The following is a 25,362-nucleotide window of genomic DNA, read 5'->3' as shown; positions in this document are numbered from 1 at the left end:
TAATTATAATTTTTCTGAATGTGTTTGCTCAAAAATATTAGATCAAAGAAAATGACTGCAAAATTAAAAGAAATAATCTTCGCAATATGTTGAAACAAAATGGAATAACTGAATGACAAAATTAATGAGCGTCAGACAGAGAGTAAGAACAAAAATGTTGTAGATATAAAAATGAATTTCTAAGGTCTGCCAACCTATAACTAATTTGATGTAAGGTATGGATAGTAGCTTTTTGTAATGTCTGCAGTGTTTGGAATATGCGGAAAAATTATTCTAATCAGTTATTAAATATGTGTGTGGTTATGTTCTGAGATTGTCTAGAATAAAGTTAAGAGCGGACTGAAGTGAGAGGGAGTGAGGAGCTCCGTAAATAATATTAGGAAAATTAAATCAAGGAGAATGAAATGGTCAGGTGATGTAGCGCACACGGGGGAGATGGAACAATGTATATAGAATTTTGGTCGGAAGGCCTGAAGAGAAGACTACCAGGGACAGATGAGAGGATAATATTAAAATGAACATTAAGAAATTTGTTATTACAGCTATTTATAAAAAGGTTCCCAAATGTAGTAATTATTGAGGAATGTCGCTCTTCCGATCCTCAGAAATAAAACTGTGCAGTTGACATTTTCAAAGTAAAGTTCAACTTAATTCTTGTACGTAAGCATTATTTCAGGGTCCCACTGGATGATGTGTCCCTCGCTATAAATTCCCTTGTGTTTCCTGTTGACAGAGGTCGTCACTGACGCAGCCTGTGAGTCGTGCGATGCGCTGGTTACTTGAAGCTGGTTTGGTGGAACATTGGCAGGCTGATCTGGTACAGGATTATGGTAATCCAGAAATAAAGCATCTGTTCCACACTGTACAACAGAGAGGGCCCCAGCAACTTACCTGGGTACACCTCGAAGATCTGTTCCTCCTTTTATGCATTGGCCTCGCGACGGCTACTCTCATGTTTCTGATAGAGGTCTTTTGTTTCCGTCTCAAACTCGAGGATGATCACGCGCACAGCAACCATGATGGGTCGGCACGATCACAATAAACACTTATCTAGAGTGGGGCAGCTAGTTCAGAGTTGGTTTAAACGATCCATTTTCCTCACTTCCTGCTGGCCGTACGTAATAGAACACTTTGATGAAGAGAGAAACTGTTTGACAACCACCGATTTATTTATTCCAAGCAAATGTGTTACGAATGTTGAGAAGAATGAGTTTGGTAAGTAACTTAAAAATAATTAAAAATTATGTTATTGTATTTCCCTTCGACTTGATGTTCATCGCTAAAAATGTACTTTGTGGACTGGTCTCAAATTGTTACGCCATTCTACCTACTCTAACCATGTTTTTCTCATTCTCGTCTTCGAATCTGAAACTATCTCTAGCCGTCGCGTACTTTATAATACAGAACGCACTTTGATTATATTTTTTTAAGTGTAGTTTACCATTTAATGGTCTGCGAAAAATAAGAATCTAATAGTTAAAATTCTGTAAAGGTATATCACCAAGTCATTAGCAAGTTGACGACTGAAAATTCTCTTTTCTGTGCTTCGTCGCCTAGGATGACGTACGATAACGTAGCCTATTTATCTCTGAATGATGTGCTGGGTAAAACGTAGTATTTTTAAAAATGTCTATGACGCTGGCAAGTGTGTACGTTCATGCGTCCACGCTTCTAAACTGCGGTCACAGTGGTTGATCAGTCCGTGCCCTTGTTACAAGTCCAGTTGTCATCAGTAATAAAGTTGCTGTTTGATTTGAATCTGATTTGTTCGGAGGACGTAACAAATTTCAATTCAAAGTGATGTCTCTTGCTGGATTGAGGATCTTTGGAATATGATGAACGATGTGAACTGATCGGCAGGTGGGTTTGTTACCTTCCAGGTTGTGACATCGTGTAGTCTTGTAGGTGGCTATCAAAAAACATACATCATCTTTATCATCATCGTTACACTCCAAAACAGAAAGAAATATAAGTTACTCATAACAAATTTATTAAGAACTTTAAGTACTACGCTTTAAGCGACATACAATTGAAATACATTGGCAGATCGTTTTCAACGTGTTCAGAAATATTTTATATTAAACCGAGATCTTCAGCACAATTCAGTTTTATATTCGTGCGTCGATGAATATAAACAATAACTCGTCTGCTTAGATCACGTCTATTATATGCGGTTATTATCGTAACATATTTTAATTATTTTAAATTGAAAATACAAATAACGATGTGGCCTTGCGACGGGCCGATCCCTCGTCCAAGGAGTCCTACGAAATGTCCATAGATCGAGCCAACCAAAAAAACTTTGGGACCCGTAAAAGGGTACCGGAAAATGCCATTTGTTGGCCTGTTCCGGCTTCACTTTTCCAAAAGCCTCTTCAGAGGTCTTCTCCGACTTCTTCTTCTTCTTCCTTTTGGTACGTAATTTCTTAAAATTTTGGGTAGCCCGCTTCTTGCCATTCGATCTACTTGTTCAAACAATTTTTTGTTTTATTATTTTCTATTTTATTTCTAATACTGCAACTATTTTCAACTCCTACAATTTCTGTATTAGTTGTGTAATCCGTACAAGTGCGGCCAAAACAAATTTTCTTTTTGTGACTACTGAAGGTGTTTCCGGGTCTAGAGTTATTTTTTAATTCGTGATAGCCGAATATCAATTTTATGTCAATTTTAAATGTCCTGTTATTCATAGATCATATCAAAGTAATACATATTTCAAATTGAATCTGGAAGGATAACATCGCCGCGCCCAGGTGTGTCGGAGAGCGTTCATGTCTCCCGTATTTCCAGTATTATCACGTTCTCACTCCTACGTTTCATCAAACACAAATCACACTTCTCCGTCGCTCACGTAACTTCTGTGTCTACTGGATTCTTCTGGATCTGTAAATCAGTCTGTTCTTCACTTTGTACGGTCGACGACGAGCGCTAATGGAAAGTTTCTAACTAGAGGTGCCTGATTTACACTCCCCACAGCACAAAGTAAACACAGAACAGAAATGGTAATTAATTACGAAAGATGCTCGTAACTGGGACTGTCATCTTAGATACAGATGAATCTGTTTAATTCGTGTGACGTTCACTTCGCAGGTTTGGAATTGTAAAATTTAGAGAAAAATTTTGTATGCTTCGCTCACATATTAATATTTTTTCTTAAATTTTAAATAATTACAAACTTGTAAGATTTGGACCGCATGAGCTTGGATCGAACTTTATCTTTATCACTGAGGTTTTAATGAAACTATGTACAACGTATATGGATTTCGTGGGCTGTCGCACGTCACCGGATTCATACGCATCACACGCAACTACCACGTATGTATAATGGAAGATGTAATGTAACAGTCGTGGAAAATTACAAAAGATTTTTTGGTGGTGGTGGTGGTATTGCTATTATAAACCTTATAATATTTCATATTTATGTTATGTAGGTTGGCAGTGTGTTAATACAAGGCTATTGTCAAGATTTAAAAAAATTACCTTGACAACTTTTACTTCTTATTTTTTTTTTACAGACACGATCCTTATTATAAAATAACGTGACGAGAAAGGCGTACTCCAATCCAGATTTTTTTTTTTTCAGTCCTGAAATTTATTCGTAGCTAGCACAAATCTATTACGGCAAATACAAATAAATTTCCCCCACTTTGTCGCCAGCTCGGAAATGTATCCAGCAAGTAGTACTTGAACCGTACGGTCTGTGAACGAAATCTGAGATATTACCCAATTTATATTTTAATAGTGACCAGCTGTGTCGAGTAATCAGTTATCTTCTGCGTAGTTTTAAAACGCCCAAAACCAAATTTTTTATTTAAATCTGATCTCTGCTCTTGGGAATTAAACAACCTAAGAATTGCCGGTTGCTTTTACGTCCGGCATAAACAATTATGCGGCATTTTCTTCCGTTACTTCCGTCATAAGGTATCACTGCATAATCATAATAATCGTCTTATTTTACTGCTAAAACATGATTGGCTTAAAATGACCGTAGTACGAAAACTCGTGTCCGCGTCAGATCTAAGAGTTCGTCCTTAACCGCAAAATGCTTATACATTTTTATTATTTAACTATTATAATATCAAATACATGCATGAAATAAAGAGGACTTTTCTTCTTCTTCTTCTTCCATGTTCCTCCTTATTACATTTTAAATCTTGTTACCTCTCGGTCGTCAGCTTACGAGTGCGATTCTGTGTATTGCTTTCCCCACAGACGCGATATCCTTCAGTCTGTTGTTTGTTGCGTTGGGGTGAGTAGCGCGTTGCAGATGACCGCAGCGGAGACTGCTGCTCCTAGCATCGTGGCTGCGACCCACACGGCGACTCGCGTCCAGCCGAAGGTGTCCTCCTCCTCCTCGTGGGCCGCCGTAGGGCCCGGTTTCTTGGAGCCCTTGAACAGGACCAGCCCAAGCAGGAATCCTGCCAGAGCTCCGCTGGAGTGCGCTGCCCAGCTGATGCGGGGACAGACGTTACCCAGCAAGAAGTAGTGGTACAGCGACGCGGCGATGTCCGCCAATGCCAGCACCGCAACAACTACGGCTCGATGGAGCTTGTATGGCAGGGCCCCGAAGTTCTGCAACATGGCGCACAAGAAACTGAGTCTTTTGTAAGCAGTGGAGTGGTCGTTGGTCCGCACTTTGCTTTGTCGTGGTATGAGGTGAGCGACTTTGCTAACGGATAAGTATTTTGTAGGATTTGAGGTTTTCACAGCAGTGAGTCTGAAGATGGCTGTCTTCTGGGTTCTTGAATCGTGTAGCGTGGTAGACTTCTACCAGACTACACGGCACAGCTACCCAGAAGACAGTCATATTCAATAAATATATTTTTAAAAAATTTGAATTTGTTAGCATTTGGTCGTTGCGTTGAATTCGTCGTAACAATTTAAGAATCTGGATATCAAAATCAGTTTCGTGATTGGCTACAAGTTGAACAGCGATGGTTCCGTGACTGGCGGAGGCAGATATTTTTGTTTTTTGTATCAATTTCCAAACTGACTCTGTGACCCAGTCAGCCGCCTTGGAATATGGGATAAAATTAATAAAGTTCGATTAGATGGATCACTTGAGCGAGATACAAGACAGAAGGCGGAGGAAAAGAAATGGGTAATAAATAAGGTAGTGTCGACTAAGGAAGTGAGAAGAGAAACTGCTAAAGTACAAGGTAAGATATTTCAGTTTGTAGGTCACAAGTCTGACCTAAATATAGTAAGCAAAACAAGTCAGCATTACGAGTGGTCAGCTCCGTGCTCCGACCACTTTACGTTACTCGGGTACCCATTGGCGTTGGGTGGACACAATTGAAAGTCTGGATGTGGTGATGAGGACAAAAATACTTGGACCTGCTGGGAATAGAAACCCAGTCATCCGAGCAGCGCGTACAGACAGCCTCTGACACATGGGTCATAAGTAGAAGAGATGAAAAGTGGCGCTGTATTTGTTTAAAAATGTCCGTATTTCTGAGCATCACCGTAAAAAAAAACATAACTCCACGGAGAAGAATCTGATAGTTGCTCAGGTAGTCAATTCCCCATCGTTTGTGGAACCCATAGGTTCACAAAAGCCTGCCACTGGTACATATCCTGAGTCAGCTGATTTCAGTCTACATTCTGCCACGTGATTTTCGTAATGTCCATTTTAATATACACTTGAATCTTCCTATTCTCTTCCCGTCGGATGTCCCAACCAAAAATTTTGTTCGCATTTCTTATTTCCACGTATGCTACATTCCTTGCCCATCTCATCTTAATATTTGGTTAAGCTCACGAATTGTATGAAGTTCCTCACTGCGGTTTTCTCCTGTCACTCCAACCCTCTTGGTTCCAAATATTCTCCGGGGCGCCCTGTTCTCAAACATCCTGTTGTGTTCTTTCCGTAATGTGAGAGACCAGATTTCACACCCATACAAAACAAGAAGAAAGTTTTTTTTAAAGATTTTAATCTTCACGTTCTCAGATAGCAGATGAGATAAACGGTTTTGCGATTCCTGGTATGAAACATTCCTAGAATTTGATCTGCTCTTAATTTCTTCATGAATGCAATTTTGATCTGTTAACCATTAACATAGTTTCCCAAACATTTCAACTTTGTTAGACTATCCAAAGATTTATTAGTTATCTTTATTTATATTATAATTTTTGTTTCGTAGTCTGGTGACGAGATATGAAACAGATACTTTCATAACATATACACAGACATTCGACAGTCTGTGGGAGTAGAGGAAGGTATCGGATGCAGTTTCGTAAAACAAAGATGCCTTTCACGTCCATTAAAATTACCAAATGAAAGATGGAACATCCACGACTCCAGAAGGCAAACACGTGACTAAAATGTAATATGAGAAACTTGTAGAACATGGAACGGAAGAAGGAAGAAAGATAGAGAAGCAAGATGACGTGAGATATAAAGGAAGATTATATGTGGAACACGCGCGTGGGTGCACACACCCTGTTTACAGAAAATATTGATAATATAACCACATACGCGTCACAGACACGAAAGATGTTTCAAACAGGAAATTCGTAACGGGAGCTGCCTGTAGTCGCACAGAACAGAAACAGGGGTATAAAAAAGAGGTTCGTGGTATAAACAACAGAAAACAAATAAACAGTAACTGCTAAGACACTTCCTCGTCCATGGCAGACGTCAGTTCTTTGACAATGTTTATGGCACCCGCTGGCCTGTTACTAGAACATAATTTCGGTGCAAATGAAAAGAACGCGAGAGGAAAATTCTGTCCATCTGTTATTTTATAAATTGACGTGAAAAAGTGCCTGGTCAATACAAAAGCAATTCAGTGAAGCAATGTATACGCTTGTATTTAAATGTTTCTATTTGTAGTGTTCTGTCTGAAGACAGGTCCATATGAACAGGATCCTTCCATCCTTTTCTCGGACTGGGACCTGTTCATATACGTTCTTGGCAGATGATCCAGAAGTGGTTTGCCATTGCCTTCTTCTGTGTGTGAATGCAGTAATTGTTGGGATGCCACGGAGATACCGGGGAAGCCCCCGGAGGAAAACTCCGTGTTGCCTAGACCACGGCCTTGCCCAGGCACCGCCGGGAATCGAACCCGAGACCCCAGGATTACTAGGCCAGCGTTCTAACCGCTAGACTACCGTGGCACGGTGTTTAAATGTACATCAAAATAAAACCAAACACCGGAAGAAAAAGAAAGGGAAGGAAGTTCTGTACGTGAAGTTGATAGTAATGGCCTGGGCTGTGGTGATTAGGGTGACGGAAGTATCAATAACCCGCACATGAATTGAAATCGTATCTGCTGCTTCCCGTTTCTTTACTCACGAGCAAAATGTTGGCGAGCTGCGAAATGAGCAGTGCGTACACTCCACCAGACGCGCCGACCACTTTAAGCTCAGGCTCCAGCATTGAAGTGCCAAGCGACCCTACAGCAAAAGAACACACAAAACATCTGAAGTGAGCTGAACGATCGGTCGTGGTCTATTTCGGTGCATTTGCACAGACTCCTCGGTCCAGATAACTTTATCTGTCATTCTCCACGCGTGCTACATTTCCTACCCATTTCATAAAATAAATTTTTGATTAAGTACAAATTACATATTTCTACATCCTCCTGTCACTCCCTCTTATATCCAAATATTTCCCTCAGCAGGATCTCACGTTAGCTGTGTAGTCTGGTAGAAGTTTACCGACGTTTCAGATATACTTGCTACCTTAATCATGTCATTGAAGTACCTCTGAAACGTCGGTATAATTCTACCAGAGTGTACCGCGATACAACCCAAAATACAGCCATATTCAGTTCCCTCAGGACTTATCCCTGAAGGATAACTTGGGCCTACCTCCAAGCACACCCCCGAGGTAGACGAGGCTGGTCCTCAGGTGTCCTTGTTCGTGTTCGAGAGGGACCGCCAGAAGACATTGGATGGCGACGTTGAGCGCCAGGTGGAGAGTGTTCGAGTGCAGTAGCATGTATGTAAGGAACCTCCATACCTGTTCCCTGTGATAAGGATCGTACACGAGGGCCCTCTGCGTCTCCTCACCTCCCCACACGAACACTCCGACCTGAAACGTCGTTTAATGTCTCTTGCATCTAGGATACGCAGGTAGGCAACACACAAATACAGAGTGTCCACAAATTAACAAAAGATTTGAAAGTCGTGTAGTTGTTTATTTATAACACTTAGGAAAAAAAACTCGTGTACTACAAAATAGTCGCGCGAGATGCAAGGTTTTTTTATCTTTCACAGAAGTTCATTTATATATTTTTGTGTTTGCGTTACAAATAAACGCGCTTTTCAAATCGTCCGCTAATTAATCGAATTTACTAACACCCGGTGAACAGGACTTGAGGCCGTGAAGAAGCTCCGTCGAATTTCCACCCCCGCGTTTCCCCCCCCCCCCCCCCCCCCGGGGCTTTCACAGGAATGTTTGTGGTGACGCCAAGTGCTTTGGGCTGGTTGACAGACCTGCGGGGGGGGGGGGGGGGGGGCTGAAGACTATAACAACAACAGGCAGAGCAGGAAGCCTCGAGCGGCGTCATCCGAGCTATCTAACCACGGGACTTGGTTCTGCGGGCGAGACAACAAAAGGCTCTTGAAACATGCATTCCCCAACTTTGGGTGTTTACAATCGGGATAAAACGTTTTGATGCATTACTTGTATGAAATTTAGTATGTATCGATTAAAGAGTTATGAAAATCTTACACTGAAAGTGTTCGCATGTTCTGAACATGTCTACTGCGCGTTACTGTAATGTCATCTTTAAATCTTCAAAAACTTCCAAATAATAATGTAAATTGTGTTTTATTATTATTTATTTAGTGTTCTGTCTGACGACAGGTCCATATGAACAGGATCCTTTTTCCATCCTTTTCTCGGACTGGGACCTGTTCATAAACGTTCTTGGCAGATGATCCAGAAGTGGTTTGCCATTGCCTTCTTCTGTGTGTGAATGGAGTAATTGTTGGGATGCCACGGAGAAACCGGGGAAGCCCCCGGAGGAAAACTCCGTGTTGCCTAGACCACGGCCTTGCCCAACACAAGTTATAAATTCGGGCACCGCCGGGAATCGAACCCGAGACTGGTGTAAAAATTATGCCGACTCCTCTTACATTGGTGTAATGCTCTATATTTGTACGATACACTGGTTCGAATTTCGATCTTCACTGAGGATTTTTTGTGATTTTCCTCAGTCTTCAGTAAAATGACGGTATAGTGCCTTTAAACATGCCACATCGTCAATTTCCCAATCATTCTTTATCGTCTTATTTTATCCAATTCTAATGCAACTAAAGTAACGATCTGCATTGCAATTAAATGTCCTAGCAGAATCTGCCTGTCTTTAGTATGGGAGAAGTAGAAGAAACTTTTTTCTCTTTCAGAATGCGTGAGTGCCCTCCGTCAACGGGATTAACTTCATTCTAACGCAGGATCTGTCGTCTGATGTCATCCGCGCATGGTCTGAGTGGGTAAGTAGAAGGTTATTTAACTGTAACTCTACACGTGATAAGTCAGACAGAAAAATTAACAGGAAAAATGAACAAACACATTCTTTGCAGTTCAAGGATGGGCAAAATACAGCACGTGAAATATTCGGCCCAATTATCAGCAGTCTTCATTAACTCCTTGGGGTGTCGTGATTTTCTTCAGCCCTTGTAGATGAATTATAACGTCTTCAGTCAGACCATTAACATCGCCTCAGAAATATTTTAGTATTTACTATTCATGATTAAAAACTATCGACAATCGTCAGTTGAAACAGCATTATTAGATAACTTAAGAAATAATCAGTTACGCTTGAATTGGGCAATCAGATTTTGCCAGGTACTTCGCATATTGCAGCAGACAATAGACGGCATTGGACAAACTAACCGAACCGTACAAAGGTCTTTTGATCCTCCCAGGAAATTGGTTTCCCGCCACTGTTCGCGTAGTGACTCATTCGGGTGAAGGGACAGACCGAGCCATTAAACAAACTATTCATATTACACTGTCTTTTCAGCAGCTGATAGTTACCCATGTGGTCAAGGAATTCCCTGAAAATTGTAAAGAAACGAAGTTCATGCCTCTCTTCAAAATGTTTTTACATAGACAATCAATCTATGAAAGTCCATTGAATTAAATTGTATCCAAGCACCTACGTCACTGCAATTGATAAACTCAAGTCTATAATGTGTCCATAGTCTTTTGAGAACTGTCCCCCAAAGTATGATTACTAAAGTCGTAATGTGCTCTTATATTGTATTTAGTTAAGGAACTACGTTACTAACCCTTTAAAGCCCAGTGGTAACTATACGCACCACCTGCCATAACAATCGTCTCTATATTTTGTATGTATTGGTTTCGTGTGAATGTTATTGTGAACAATGATTATTTCCTAAAACAACATTAACCACTTAATCTTCTTAGTGGCTACGCGTTGTGTTTTCTTTGCGGTACGGACTGATTTGTTATTTTCGTATCTGAATATTATTTGGACGAGCTTCGGTTTCGGAGGATTGCAATGATATTTTGCTACAAGTTTAGAAATGTCTTGTAAGTTATTACACCAGTTCATTCGTGACATCAGGAAATAATTCCTTGCTTCTTGAATTCTCTCTGCCGTCTGCAGATTGTACATTTCACTTCCCGGCATTGAAGGCCGCCTCGTCAGCTGGCTTTTATTTCCGGCTAGGTCAGTAGGTGTATTTAGGTTCTGATCCACATAGCACACCCAGCAAGAAGTTGAAATCGCATCTCAAGTCATCCCATCGACCTGTATATAGGACAGATATATTTAGCCGCCTCGCACACCGACAAATGCACAGTACACAGTTCGGTATAATAAACGGGCTTGTCGAACAGTAGTAAGAACGTCAAAATTATTTATTCATTTATTATTAACTGCAATAAGACACAACAAAATAATGCAAATGTACGTTCCGTTACTTAAGATTTGTCAAATTTAACAAAATAATGCGAAAATTGATGTGGTATTAATAACTATTTATTATTTAGTGTTCTGTCTGACGACAGGTCCATATGAACAGGATCCTTCCATCCTTTTCTCGGACTGGGACCTGTTCATATACGTTCTTGGCAGATGATCCAGAAGTGGTTTGCCATTGCCTTCTTCTGTGTGTGAATGGAGTAATTGTTGGGATGCCACGGAGGAAAACTCCGTGTTGCCTAGACCACGGCCTTGCCCAACACAAGTTATAAATTCGGGCACCGCCGGGAATCGAACCCGAGACCCCAGGATTACAAGGCCAGCGTTCTAACCGCTAGATCACCGTGGCATCTATTAATAACTAAAGTTGCATAAATTTAACAGTGACTTGAAATCAAAACTTTTAAAGCTAACAATAGCTATTATCCGTTTTAAACCAGTGAAATAAAAACAGTTTCGCTTACTGTCCACAAATTTATAAATTCTTATCTGCAGTCCTCGACAAAGACACTAACAACAAATGCAGCACGCGATGACGAGAAGGTTACCTACCTCTGGACCAATACATTACACCCCTCCTCTCGTTTTTTTCTTGAGACTAGAAGATTAATCAGTCAGTTAACTGAAGTCAGCCTTACCTCTAAGATGCTGACGAGGAATATGAAGTACGGAGGTTGCCAGGATCGAAGAAACAGTAACAGCGACTTCTGTCCCTCGGCAGACGACAGCTTCCTGGACCTCAGTCCCCTCTGTTCTTCATCATGAAGGCACTCGCAGACAGGCAGATTCTCCGGAGAAATCAGCTGTACTAGTATTTCGGCAGCTCCATCACCAGCTTCCATCTGGCCCGCCCACTGATCCACTCAAAGGTTACAATGAACTCTGATGGCTTCGTCACACCAACATTCATCCCCGTGAATGAACTGCCCGGTTGTTACATATATATTCTATTTTGGACAGGATGAACAGAGGCGTGGAAGCATCAGTTCCGTGTTTCTTGTTCTCACAACCTCCCAACACAAGCACACGGAATCACATGTACGAAGCTGACGTCATCTGATGATTCTGAAGAATGATAAATGCAATGATGCTTCGAGTAAATATTGTGAACGGAATGGCAAGCTGGCTGCTCACAGACGGCACAGACTTCTCGTTGTGAGGGTTATTCTAAATCTGAAGCAGAAGATGAGTCTTGTAACGTCGTGTTTTTACAGTCGTGTGTGATGCATCTCTTTTCTGTCATTTTAGTCAGAGGTACAGAATGTCCCATAAGTCTAGAACCATTATCTCTGTGGCAGTTGCCGTGACACAGAACAAAGATTAAAGTTGGGAACGTTGAGATCCCTTTAAGTGGACCACTTTTTGTGTTAAAGACGTATACAGAAAGGAGTGTTTTTTACGTAGATTGTTTAATGACGTCGTTTCTATTTATACATATCTTATTTAGAGTCTAATTGAATGCATGGTAGACTGCAAAGGTTCGGGTATGAACATGTCGTGGCTTACTTGAATATATTGTCCTAGCATTCGCCTAGAGGGACTGAGGAATACCACTGGAAAGCTGTTTCCTCCCAGTGACGTATATTGAATGTAGGGTGATGATCACTGATGGAATGTGAAGCAGCTGGAGTCATACTGTACGCGTTCTGACACAAAGTAGGATTTTACCAATTCGCTACTTACTTTATTCAGAAAATTCGTCTTATCATTGAACATCTTACAGTCTACATTTCAGAAATTGTAATTAATTGTTGAATGCCAGGACATGATGTTCGTCTTCAGTTTTCGTGAATGACGCTAGAAATGTGTTCGAATTAAGAATTAGATTTTGGAGTTACGTATTCATTAAAAATTGGCAGGACTCCTGTCGCAAGGCGTCTACCTACGCAGGACAACACGACCCAGAAGGACTCGGACAAACATTCCGGTCTGGAGCTAAATTCGAACCCGCGTTACCAATGTTGGAGCGGTCTAAGACTGTACGCGTTGTAGAAGACGTGGTCACTGACCGGCCGAGACCCACCAAGAGCAATTTTAATTTCACAGTCTTTGTCACATTTCAAAGACAATGAACCCAGAAACTCCGTCCAGATTCTAGTCGTTGAAAGGAAACTTATTATTTCAGATCCACATTTCTGACTGACGAAGGAAGACAACTCCACAAGCATCCGTTTGCCTTCTGAATAGTATATACATATCTCATAACATCCTGGTACTGCAGACGCCAAGTTAATTCATTTTCTGAATAGCGCGCCCGCGTACTTTGACAATACATTTGCTTCCTTAATCATGTATCTGTTTGTTGCTACAGCGTTTCTGTTGAGTGCAGAAACAGAATTAGATCTCTGTTACAGGCATTAGTTTGATTTATATCCGATCATACGCCGATGTGATATCTTTCAAGAGTAAACGCTAATGGTGAAGTTTTTTTTTTTGTAGTGTTCTGTCTGACGACAGGTCCATATGAACAGGATCCTTCCATCCTTTTCTCGGACTGGGACCTGTTCATATACGTTCTTAGCAGATGATCCAGAAGTGTTTTGCCATTGCCTTCTTCTGTGTGTGTGAATGGAGTAATTGTTGGGATGCCACGGAGAAACCGGGGAAGCCCCCGGAGGAAAACTCCGTGTTGTTGCCTAGACCACGGCCTTGCCCAACACAAGTTATAAATTCGGGCACCGCCGGGAATCGAACCCGAGACCCCAGGATTACAAGGCCAGCGTTCTAACCGCTAGACCGAAGTGCATATTTCTCGCTAGTTGCCATGGACCTGTAAATTTCTGCTGATAGTTGCCAGACGTATCTTAAAAAACTTACCGCTAATGCCAAGTCTCACTTCACGTTGTGGGGTTGTTTGAAAAAATACGATCCCACTAAATCCCATGCGCCTAACGGACACGTAAATACGAAATTCCCGCTGGCTCTGGTTTTGTTATAAGCAATGAAACGTAATTTACGTCTTCATCGCTTTGAGGCCCTCACATCCTAACCACAACAAATATAAATTATCCTATGATTCGACGCTGCATTGCCTAATCAACTGATATAGCGTCGTTATATCAACCAACAAATAAAACATTTTTTTGTGGCCGGGAAAAACGAGTAACTGTTTTGGAATTCTGGTCTATCGATTTAATGGCGACTCCGTGTCTGCTGTACTTCGACTAGAATACATGGCCGAACGTCGTGGCCGAGTGGTTGCCACTCGGGAGGTCCCAGGTTGAAATTTCCGCCCGGAGACCGGCTATCTTCAAGGGGGGTTTTCGTGGTTTTCCTTAGTTCATCCAGAGGGGGATAGTACCTTAAATTAGGCCACGACCGCTTTCTTAACATCCTTTTTTAATTAATTATTTACTGTCATTCGACGCTGCTGAAAAAACGTAATTTTATAAATTGTAAGTAAACAGACTGCATGACCCGTTGAATACTTTTCATTTCCAAAATTTATGGTAGGCCAAAATAAGTGATGATGACACAGCAGTCAAATTGATCGCAGGTTTTAATCTCGCGTGAGATAAGTGTGTTTCTTTTCTTTTTATGTGCATTGTCCTATATAGGCCCCTTGATGGGCTGGAGGTTCAGAAGCAGAATCTGGCCTTTGCCAGTGACCCGTTGACATTCAGACTAAAGCTGTATAGTGTGGGGGCGGGGTCTGCCTGAAAGGTCGACGCTGCAGAATTTTTGGAAATTTGTCAAATTACCTTGCAGATATTTCTACGTAGCGGAACGAATTGTTCCCTTTCGATTTATAAGTCTGGCGTACTTTGCAGTTAGTGTCGAGGTCGGTGCTTCGATGATAATGCTTGCGATTTCGAAAGAATGTAAATCGAAACGATTGTGACGATTCCAGAATAACCAACCTTTAGACTGGGTCACAAACGTCTCTATAACACAAGGCTGTTAGAACTATCCACTGCACGCAACGTTGTTATGGATGTATGGTCATCACTGGGTGTCTATAAACTGCCTGTCCGTATATTTTGTCAATAATCGTTATTATCAAAATTATTTAATTTTACGGGCGGTAGAAATAGTCCCATCACGATTTTAATGAACAAACTTGAGTCAAAATGTGAGATATGAGGTTTCCATCACGTGAATGTCTATGGTGTGGTCTTTTGGGTTGTGACGTGACTAAACTTGTAGTTGGTTGCCAACGTTCTGGAGGAACATTCATCCGAAACGTTTGCAAACATGTAAAATACTCCACGGCTTCAACCCAGAAGACGTATCACTTAAAATAACATTTCCGTATGTCTACGACTGAGGTTACTTCATTACGTATATTACTAACGACGCACATGTGATCTAATTAAGTCTGATATTTACGCGATGTCCACTCGCGGTACATCGTTGTCTAAGTAACACAAAGATTCGCTTTTCTTAACTCTTTGATTCCGATCCTCGTCTAAATATCAATATTTCAGTCCGTACCGCAAAGAGAACACGACACTTTTCCATTGCAAAGATCATCTTGTTACTGCTGTTAAATAAGTAATCGCTGTTTACACTGAGAACTATAATAAATGCAAAATGAGAAGTTATTGATTGTTGAATGAGGTGAGACGAAAAATTTCCACAGCTTCTAAACAGTTCAAGCGCGAAGTTACTTAAACACGTACGAGAAGTTCGTACCGCAAAGAAAGCACAACGCATCTGCATGAGAAAGATCCGATAATCACACGCAGACCATAAATATTACACCTTGGGCGAAATGCAGAGTTATTTGATGTAAAAAGCAGTTGGTATGCATACAACAAGACAGGAAGGCACAAATTTATACACTGCTAGAGACACGAGACAGTGAGCGTCCTGCCAGATCGAATTACCTGACCCGAAATAAAATTGTATTTGCGAGTCCATTTCACAGTAGTCTGTGACGTCAGAGAACCATTCGGTCGACTTCATTTTTGTTTACAAAAAAGACCTGCAGAACAAAAGAGTCAGTCGCTTTTGTTTGTGATGGTACACCGACCAAAAAAAATAAACTTGTCATCCAATTTCGCATCAGTTATACGTTATTAAAGGATTATTTTTAATGAAAATGTAACGAAATATGTTTCGATCTGCCATCTTCAGAGAGGGAGTGGTCAACACATTACAGATTGGCATTTATCTTTTGTGAACAGTTGAATGCTCTGTTTTATAGACATACTTACGCAACAACTTGTGGTCTGTTACGAAACCAGTTATATAATCTTATTCAACCCGTAGATATGAAATCTGTTTTCGACCTAGCGTCATTAGATATCAGTTACACTGGCCACATGTTGAAAACATTTATGTTGGAAAGCGAACTAAACTTCTGACCTTGAATAAGTGAGGTGACCTACCTTGACCTTGCCATGACCCCACCCCACGACAAACCTCGCGCTACTGCCGTCACACACACACAAAAAAACACCGCCACGCCTGGTACTATGCAACCAGCCAGCCACCTCGCCACGAGGACTCTAATGCCAGAGGTGGGACCGCACTGACGGGCTCTTGGCGTTGTGTCTGCGCATTGCACACTGGCTGGGCCGGGCTCGGTGGCTGTCAGATGTTGCCTTGCACCGGGACAAATTATTCATACTGCATGCAGCAAAGTCCTTAAGAAGTTGAAGCAAGCCGGTTAAAGTTTATGGACCCCGAAGGTCCATTACCGTGTTTACAAGAGCTGCATGACTCCAGTCCACACCTGGCACCGATTCTTTCTGATCAATTTTAATATTATCCTCTAATCTACGCCAAAGTCTCCCGAGTGTTACCTTATCATCAGGGTTTCCAGAGGTGTTCTTCACGCCACATTACGGACTGTGACGTAATCATGGTGCTTCGTCGGTAACCATAGCATAAAGGTGCAGTGGACTTACATCACTCTTACTCAAAAAGAATAACAGACCTTACAGTGATATTCAAGGTTATTGTGAGTCAACATTGACCTTTATTTTCAGGGCGTTTCAGAAATTACCTCGGGTCATGGGGGGGGTTATATGTCCATGGGAAAACGCGACAGATAGCCATGGACGGGTCCATAATGTGTTATTCGCTCTCTAACGTGTGAAGAAACACCTACCAAAGCGGTACTAGTGACTCCATTACATCCGGAATAAGATAGCTAAATTACCCTGTAAGGATCCGAAATATGGTACTCAGCAAGTCACGCCCTTTTGTATGACGTCATATTTACTCTCTTCCGCCACCAGAAAATAAATATTTGAGTCCAAAAATAGAAACTGTCTACAACGAGTATTGTTCGTGTCGGTTTTTAGTTGGGGCACGTCCATTTCTGAGGACGACTTTACGTTCACAATTTAAATTCGTATTTCGATGGAACCAGATGGCGTCCTTTGATGCTGTGTCGATCTTATAGTAAATAAACATAGAATTAACAGCAAAAGACACCTAAGACTTGACGTAATGTATGTATTTCTTTCTGTAATTATTTTTTAACTCCGATGTTCAATTCATGATCTGTTAATTCTAACATATCATTTTATATCGATGAAATAGATCATGAATCGAATCCTTCAATTCGAAGGCTGTATAGCGTTTTCCACAATGTTCTCTTACAATTCTGTGTACGTAGATGTTACCAGTGGAATGTGAAAACAAGACCACATTGTGTTAGTCGACAGCGATTCGTAGAACCGTTCTTAAATGTAGGTTGGTTTCTTTTGCAGTGCACATTTGTAGTCTAATGCATTTGGAATGTTTTCTTGAAAATGAAGTCAATAACCAATGACAGTTCGTGATTTATCTGTAGTGTCACTGAAGAAGGCAGTTGGCTGATTGCTCTGTTTATCCGTGCATAAAAATGGGGTAGATATAATACGTTACGTATATTCAAACGTCCTTAATTACAAGCTATTATGATTATACGCGATCGTAGAGTATTATTTATAACATTTGTGTAAGTGGATATACAACGAAAATATAATTTCGATATCATTTTAAGACGGAAAAATGTGTACAGAAGGAATGAATTTAATCTATTGGTGATTTATTCTGTTTTAATCAATCTATTCGTCGTTTTGGTTTATAATGCGTTAAAATCGAGCTTTTTAAGACAAGTGAATTTTACAACCCAAATGTAACACTGAAATTCAAAAAAAGAAAAATGGCCTAATTTTGAAACAAATTTGTTTATACTTTGTACAAAAACAATGATGAACAAAAAATTGGCAATACGACTTAATTGAAGTAACGTTACAGTTAACATGTTTCTGTTTATGATGATGTTTGTTCATTATCGAGTGATAGTTAATGAATAAGTTCACCCAAAATATCGCAATAGACAAATTACTATGTGCTGGAATTTGAAGACATTCTTCAAGTTGTGGTAAAGATGAAATTGAAAGCAGCGTAAAACTTAATATGCCTTGATGATACCTTTCTTCTGGGTTTCGGCGCCATGTTGACTCGTCGGTAGATGCCAGCGTTCTGGAGGAATATACCGTCTCCATTTTCAGGGCTGAAAACCAGTGTTAGGATCTATGACCCTCCACGGCGCCAAAACCAGAACAATTTCATAATTCTCACCGCCGTGAAAATATCAAGTCTCGCTCAATGTCAGTGTTAATTTCTTAAGTCTTCATGCTTCAAGTGGATTTGTATGGTACTGTATAGATTACTTGCAGTGTGTGTATAATCCCCTCCACCTTTAAGAACAAAGATCCTACAGACTACATGATGATTTTGTTCCGGGGTTAATGTACAGAATGTCTTGCCGAAACATTGTTTGATGGCGGGGAGGTAATGTTTACTCCACATCAGAGGATAAAAGTGAAGGAAATTTGCCTGTCAGTGTATAATAGCTGCATTGTACCGGCGCGATTTGCTAATCACTGTGCATCGACGAGAAACCGGAAACAGTTTAGTCACAAACATTGCTGTTACTTGTTTGGCAGTTTCTTGCTTTGAATCTCAGCCCACAAGTCAACTATCTTTAATTAATATATATTATTTAAATCTTGTTCGTCTAATCACAATAAATTCTTATTAAATATTAAAATATTACAATAATTAACATCTTTAATTAGTGAGATATCAGGTTCTCATGACGGTGAGGATGATAATGATTTATTATGGTCTGTCGATGTTAACGTTTCAGAGAAACTTAATGCCTCCATCGTCAGGGTATTATGTTTATCTGAAACGTTGGCTTATACCGACGCGTCTACGTGGCGCCAAAACCCAGAAGATCATAATCGACTTCTTTACTATTGACACAATCTCAAATCCCAACACTTTTTTGTCGATAATGTTTTCGCTACTGCATTAAAAGTCTTGCGTCTTTGAGGTTATGTTACGCTTCGAAGTAATGACGGTGTGCGTAATGTATTGGGATATTGATTGTCAGTGAAGTCAGAAAATGACTGAATTTATAAATAAAACTATTTGAAGATAAAAACTTCAAAAAGAAACACTTGCCAAATGCCATATAATACGTCTATTTAAATTATTTTATCGATATCACATGTTGTTGATTTATATGACGTAACATGTGTAGATATTCTCTTACAAGGCCCAAACTTATAAGAGTATTTTATTTTCTAAAAACATGTGATTAAGACGACTAAGTGAGAGACGTTTTAGAAGGATTGTTAAGATAATGGACAATTGATCTTTACCGCTTTGTCCCCAGCGGATAACACAAAACTTCCTAAGTACCAGACGAGACCCTACCACTGCTTTTATCTCCACTCACGAACGTTGCTATGGCAACGCCAAATGGGGACGTTGTAGTGGGGGCGAGAAGCCAAGTAGAAGCAGGTAGGGTGCAAGTGTAAAGCACGCTGTGCGAGGGGTAGAAATAGCCCTTGAGGATTTCGTATTTCTGGATGAAAACCGACTTTTCGCTGAAGGGAAAGTGTGTCCGTCAGAATCACAGGAATACTTAGCTAACTATGGAGAATGGGGAAGTTGATTGTCGCTCAGCAAGACTTTTCTGCAGGCAGAGTATTAATATTGCCATCAACTGGCACTCTAAGAGACTAAGCAGGTCCTTGGAGCAGGGTAGTGATTTCAAAACCAAAAAAGTACCTGGTGATGACGTTTTTCTGGGTCTTGAGGTCGTGTTGACTCGTAGGTAGATGCGAAAGTTTTTGAAAAACATACGTTCTGAAGAATTAATTTGAAAATTATTTAGGTTAATTCTGAAAATGGAGAAAATGTATGTCGAGTGTTTTAACTGTCACGTACTGCATTTTAGTCACATGATTAGCCGTGTGATTCTCAGAGTAAATAGCGATTATTTCTTTAAGCAGAATTACCTAGTTGATCTCTGTAATGGTGAAGAGTTGTTTCTCTCTCTGCGGTAGGGACTGAATTATCAAATATTATTTATAAGGTAGTATATTTGCGTCATATTGTGAATTAAGTTAATATTTTAATATTTTCCGTCAAATCACAATTTTTAATAAGATAATAAAATATAAAATATTTAAAATATAATTTCACGTTCCGCATCGAATGATCGATTTACGTTCCAATTTGTAAATCGATCATTCGATGCGGAACGTGAAATGATATTTTAAATATTTTATTATCTTATTAAAAATTGTGATTTGACGGAAAATATTAAATATTATTTAGACGAACTTCGTCTTTAACGGGGAGATCCAAAACATGTAGGTTTTTGAATCAGATCTGTTGATTCGTTCATTCGGCTTGAAAGGGTTAAAATGCAAATAAACCCTTAATATTGATAGAAGTAATAATTTCGACAAATCTTTCAACAAGTGCAGAGATGAGGTCAGGAAGGTAGCATGGCGTTGTGACTTCGGATAAAATAATGAGGTACTCATCTGTATACTTCTGACATTGTGATTATAAAACATTCATACGAGCTCTCTGAACGGGATTTTGTACGTGATCAATACTTTATACAGGGGCTGAACGACATCCTGACACACTTTTCATTCGAACATAAGAATTTCTTGAACAGTAAAATAATTATTAGTCCGCGGCGTGGGTTGGCCTTTGACTGTGAAATGTCAAATTTAAAGGATGTTAATAATTATGTGTGGACCACGTGAAACTAGTCACGGACCGGACACAGCTTGCGGGCCGAGGGTTGAGTCCGTCTTGACCTTTCGAGCATGGTATGACACAGTACTACGTCGATATCTCATATATTCATTAATTGACAATGTGCGTTTTTGTATGTGGAAATTAGTCCGGACAGAATTGTTAATTTTGAGGCTTATTTGTTAGAACACATTACGAACTACCTAAGGATTTTCATGTTAGGCCCTGGAAGAAGGAAGGAAGGCAGGAATAAATAAAAGAAAATAATTGTAGGAAGGAAAAACTCTCCGTTTGACTACGTTCCAGCCCCGTTGAATGAACCTGGTTCCTACCCTGGGTTCAGTGATGCGATTAGGCTGGTCTCGTGTTCTTTTGCGTACTGAACCGAGGGTAATCGTGTTTACCGGACTGTTCCGGGGGAGGTTGATCAGGGTTGGGTATCGATATGAAACTTACTCAAAGTATGACGTCAAAAAATAAGTTCTCAGATCATTATACCGACGACATTATCCACTCACTAGCTGGAAACGTGTGTGCGGTTATACTGTTCGCTGGACTTCATACACGTGTGAGTAACGTGGACGTCATATACAGTGCGGGTCGGCGTGTCCGACCGCTGCGTCACTGTTTCTCAGATCTTGATTATATTTTTATTAACTGGGTTTTTTTCATCACGCTGTGAAGATGAACGTTTTCATCACCGCTTCCTTGCATATCCTTCCCTATTCGTTACTGATGCTGTGTAACTTTTAATAATTTTACTATTATAAACATGTTCAGAAAAAATCTATATACTTTCTTTTTTAAAAAAACAGTCATTAGTCGATTATCTGAAGCTGTTTTTCGGACTCTGTTGACCGATAAGACGGATCCTAGTTTCTTATTCCATGTTCTTGATTTACATTTTTAAACCCAGTGGTAACTATGTACACCACTTGATTCAGCAATCAATAACTGTGCGTTTTGTATTTTGTCTTTCAGACGATTCTCAATGTAAACAGCGATTACTTCCTAAAAGAAGTTGACAAACCGACTTTGTTCTTGTGAAGTTTTGTTTTCTTTGCGGTACGGACTGACTAATTTAAAAAAATAGCAGAGTTTCCGCAGTGCCGGTTTTCCAGTTTTGTTGCTCACCTGAGAGAAAAATGGCGTCTCTTAGATGCGGCTCGAATGTAGGCTTCGCGACGCCTGGCTTTGGTTTCCAGCTTCAAGGTCTTTGTCATCGGATGCTCACCTGGGGTGATTATGGCGTCCGTTGGAGTCACCGCAAAAGACTGAATCGCGACGCTCGGCGTCGGAATTTTACCTTCGTGTTTAAATACATCTCGGGGCTTATCTGTGCTAACTATGGCGCCACTTGATGGCGTCGGTACGCTCAACTTTCATTTTTCAGTGTAGTTTCCAGTGGCAACTAAATGTTCGCCAGATGTGAGGCGTGTTTAGGAAGCGTTGGGAAGGTTTGGCACCGGTTTTCCGTCTACGTGCCAAAAGCATCCCGAGGTGCAGCTGTACAAATTATGGCGTCTTTTTTTGTCGTCAAAAGGATTGGTTTTGTGACTGTTGTTGGTGTCACACGTAGTGCGTAATGACGTTCCGAATGGCTTATGCTAAACATGGTTTTGGTTTCCAGTGCCATTCCGAGGTTCATTTGTGCTGGTTATGGTTTCCTGTGGCGTAATTTCGACTCTCGTTATCGTACATTGGCGTTCCTTTGCCTGTATGCTCAGGGACGGTATTTGTGAAGATTTTAACTTCTTGTGTAATGGCATCTTGTGGATTACCAGTGATAAATATGGCGTCTAGATGGCTTTGCGACGCTATGCGTAGATTTTGCGGCGTCGTCTCTAATATTCCATGGCTCACTTTCGCTAAATATGAAGTCCTTTGATGACGTCGTCCCGGCGTTCGTCTGCGTCCATTATGCCGCCGTGTACCGACGTCAGGACTCTGTGCGTCGCGAAACCCGTCTTTAGATTTAATATCGTGTACACTGGCATTTCGATACTCATATACGATTATTACGGCATTACTTTGGTTACATGAAGACGACTGGCGTCCCGGCGCTACATCGTATATCTCAAAGACCGTCTACGCTAAATTTGGTGCCGTTTTGCGGTCTCGGTTTGCCAGTTTTGTGCTTTACATCGTTCCGAAGATTTCATGTCCTGATCTTGAATTCTGAATCGTCGTACATTTGGCGTCGGTTGTCCGGCTATTTTGCGCCAGATATTGTCCGGTGTCGGCGTCGGGACGATTGGCGTCGTGACGTTCCTCGTCTGGTTGTCAGAATCGTGCCGTATCTCTTCCCAAGGCCTTTCGTGGTTTTGGTTTTGGTGTTATGAATCAGCGTCCTGACGAGAGGCATCACGACGCTCTTCGTCGTTTTGCCAGCGTCCCAGGCTGAGGTTCGCCCTTCACGCCCGGTCTGTATCCGTTTTCAGTTTCGTAACTCGGTGACGTGTCCTACGAAAACAAACGGGAAGTGAAAGGTGTTAGAAGTAAGCTTCGGGTAATTCCGTTGATTTGAGTGTTCCGTATCACAGCGTGGCGAAGCCCTGAGCAGAAATAATTCCTTATCAGAAGTAAGAGTAATACACGTATTGACAAGAACCTGCTTCGTGTTCAGGAGGTATCTGGTTCAGATCTCAGTCTGGAGACCGACAGTCCTGACTGGGTGTTACATGATTTTCCCCAGTCTCCGAAGAAGCACACAACATGACCTAAACGGGATGGGATTTTTGTGTATTATTTCATTTAATGCCTCCATCATCAGGTAGGCGCCCTGTCCTGAAGATGGAGGCAGTGAACACCTCCGAAACATACGTCAATTTCTATGAAACATCTCAGAAGACAGTCATATTCATAGTCGCCATCTTGAGAATCTGAAATCTCACGAACACATCTTCATTGTGGTCATTTCAGCCTTAAATAAGATTCCATGCGGAGACATTAGTGTCTCTGTCTTGCAATGGGTTAGAAATGACTTCACCGTTTCAGAATATATCATTACCTGGCACTGGAAAGAATCTCATCAAAAATGAGTAAAAGAACACACCCCTCTGTCCGTCCCTCGTCCTTGTGTGTAACCCTTCTGTCCCACGTAGACCCTCTCGCAGCCATAGGTCACGAACTCCTCTCTACCTGTCCAAACCTGAAGTTTCCAGCTGGCGAGTAAGGTTTGCCCCGGTGATACGCGCCCTGGAGCTACAGAACCGGTCAAGGCCGTTTACCACAGCCTTGCGAGGGCACTCTGCCCGCATTCTTTCCAAGACGCAACTCTGTTGAACCCAGCAGCGGATCTGTTGTGGACCACGCTAGAGGTTGGTTGAAACGAGGCCATTTCATGCGGGAGAGATTAGTTAAAGAGCTATTACTTTACTAATTACACGCCTGCTGAAAATGGAGATTTTGCTCTGAACTGACCTGTTTCAGTTCTTCAACTTCACATGTGAGTGGCTGACAAAGAGTCGATCCCAGACATTTGTTAACTTGTGTGTCCACTCCCCTATTTGGCCGTCGTAGTGTCATTATCAGTCTTTCTTCTATTCGGAAGATACGTGGTTCGAATCTCGAATCGAAAATCGGGCTATCGTAACAAAGTTTATTGCAGTTTTCTACAGTTCCCACGTGTTGCCTCCATGATGTAGGCAGTAAACACGTGTGAAACGTGGATCAATTTTTGTTATACTATACCGCGAAACATTCCTGAACACAGCCATTTTAGTATTCGCCGTCGTGAGAACAAATAATCTCACACAGTAAAGAATTTCTGGGTTCCATGAAGGCAGGAAGTATTTTGACGAGCTAGGCAGGTATAGATAGATAGACTCTTTGAAAATGCATACGCCAGCGAGCTGTAGATATTTTTCTTTGCGTGTATGTGGGTGTTATTCTAACGCCAAGCCGTCATATCACGTGTGTGTTACTTCGTATCAACACGAATTGTTTTATCGCGAATTCTTTGCGTCCTTGGAATTCTTCGAGCGTCGTGTAGACAACAAGCTATTAGATGTATGAAAAAACAGGCCAAAACTTCGCCTGAAATCCTATGGTAATTATATTTTGATATATATATATCATTAACCAGTCGATGTTTATAGTGGTGAAGTGTTGTGTTTTCTTTGAGGTACGGACTGGCCTCTTACATATTATTCAGACGGGTTAAAGTGAATTTTAGTAACATTTATATGTACGCAGTTTGGAAAAGAACTTTATTTACCGACAACAGAATCATTATCTAGTTCGTGGAGAAATTACGATCCACAAAACTGATTTAACCCTCCAGACGAAATTTATCTAAATGGGAAGGAATTTATGTGTGTCAGTAGCTCGTGTTAAAGGACGAGAGTCCCGAATGTTTAAACCAACTGAAGGCCATGTTGAGTATTTAACAGAGCTGCACCAAGTATTTATGTTGCGTAGCGCAGTGTGACGTAAAAAAGGA

The 25,362-nt window shown here is 40.9% G+C and overlaps 2 protein-coding genes across 12 annotated transcripts in view; one reads left to right on the top strand and one right to left on the bottom strand.

The window, feature by feature from the left end:
- The window catches only part of LOC110828029 (glutamate [NMDA] receptor subunit 1), a 136,886-nt gene extending 133,392 nt beyond the window's left edge, over nucleotides 1-3,494 (top strand). For all 4 annotated transcript variants that reach the window (XM_087349069.1, XM_087349071.1, XM_022060294.2 and 1 more), the window contains one exon: nucleotides 734-3,494. In XM_087349069.1, coding sequence (XP_087205195.1) covers nucleotides 734-1,042 — 309 coding nt within the window. In that variant the 3' untranslated portion in view covers nucleotides 1,043-3,494. The remainder of the gene's footprint in view (nucleotides 1-733) is intronic.
- On the bottom strand, nucleotides 1,974-22,186 carry LOC110828030 (rhomboid-related protein 1-like). Of its 8 annotated transcripts, none has more exons than XM_022060298.2 (5): nucleotides 22,053-22,186; nucleotides 11,543-12,077; nucleotides 7,816-8,038; nucleotides 7,298-7,398; nucleotides 1,974-4,572 (listed from the first exon to the last, which is right to left on the bottom strand). In XM_022060298.2, the coding sequence occupies exons 2-5, from the start codon at nucleotides 11,744-11,746 to the stop codon at nucleotides 4,225-4,227; spliced, it is 876 nt and encodes a 291-aa protein (XP_021915990.2). In that variant the 5' UTR covers nucleotides 11,747-12,077; nucleotides 22,053-22,186; the 3' UTR covers nucleotides 1,974-4,224. The 8 variants fall into 8 exon arrangements, with proteins under 8 accessions (XP_021915990.2, XP_021915994.2, XP_021915989.2 ...); XM_022060302.2 differs by having other exon boundaries at nucleotides 11,543-11,969; nucleotides 22,053-22,172; XM_022060297.2 differs by lacking the exon at nucleotides 22,053-22,186 and adding an exon at nucleotides 16,238-16,398.
- Between the last annotated feature and the right edge of the window lie 3,176 nt (nucleotides 22,187-25,362).

This window comes from Zootermopsis nevadensis, unplaced genomic scaffold, assembly GCF_977971745.1.
Source record: "Zootermopsis nevadensis isolate Lab colony 2312 unplaced genomic scaffold, Znev_1.0 Znev_ptg000015l, whole genome shotgun sequence".
NCBI lineage: Eukaryota > Metazoa > Arthropoda > Insecta > Blattodea > Termopsidae > Zootermopsis > Zootermopsis nevadensis.
Note: the sequence above shows the minus strand (reverse complement) of the source record. Positions and strands in the feature narration are given on the sequence as shown.

Bases quoted from the DNA above. Each gene is read 5' to 3' on its own strand.
- LOC110828030 (XM_022060298.2), bottom strand. From the start codon at position 11,746: ATGGAAGCTGGTGATGGAGCTGCCGAAATACTAGTACAGCTGATTTCT. The intron at 8,039-11,542 runs GTAAGGCTGACT...ACGACGTTTCAG, and splicing joins TCCTCGTCAGCATCTTAGAG to GTCGGAGTGTTCGTGTGGGG. The intron at 7,399-7,815 runs GTAGGCCCAAGT...CTTTTGCTGTAG, and splicing joins CCTCGGGGGTGTGCTTGGAG to GGTCGCTTGGCACTTCAATG.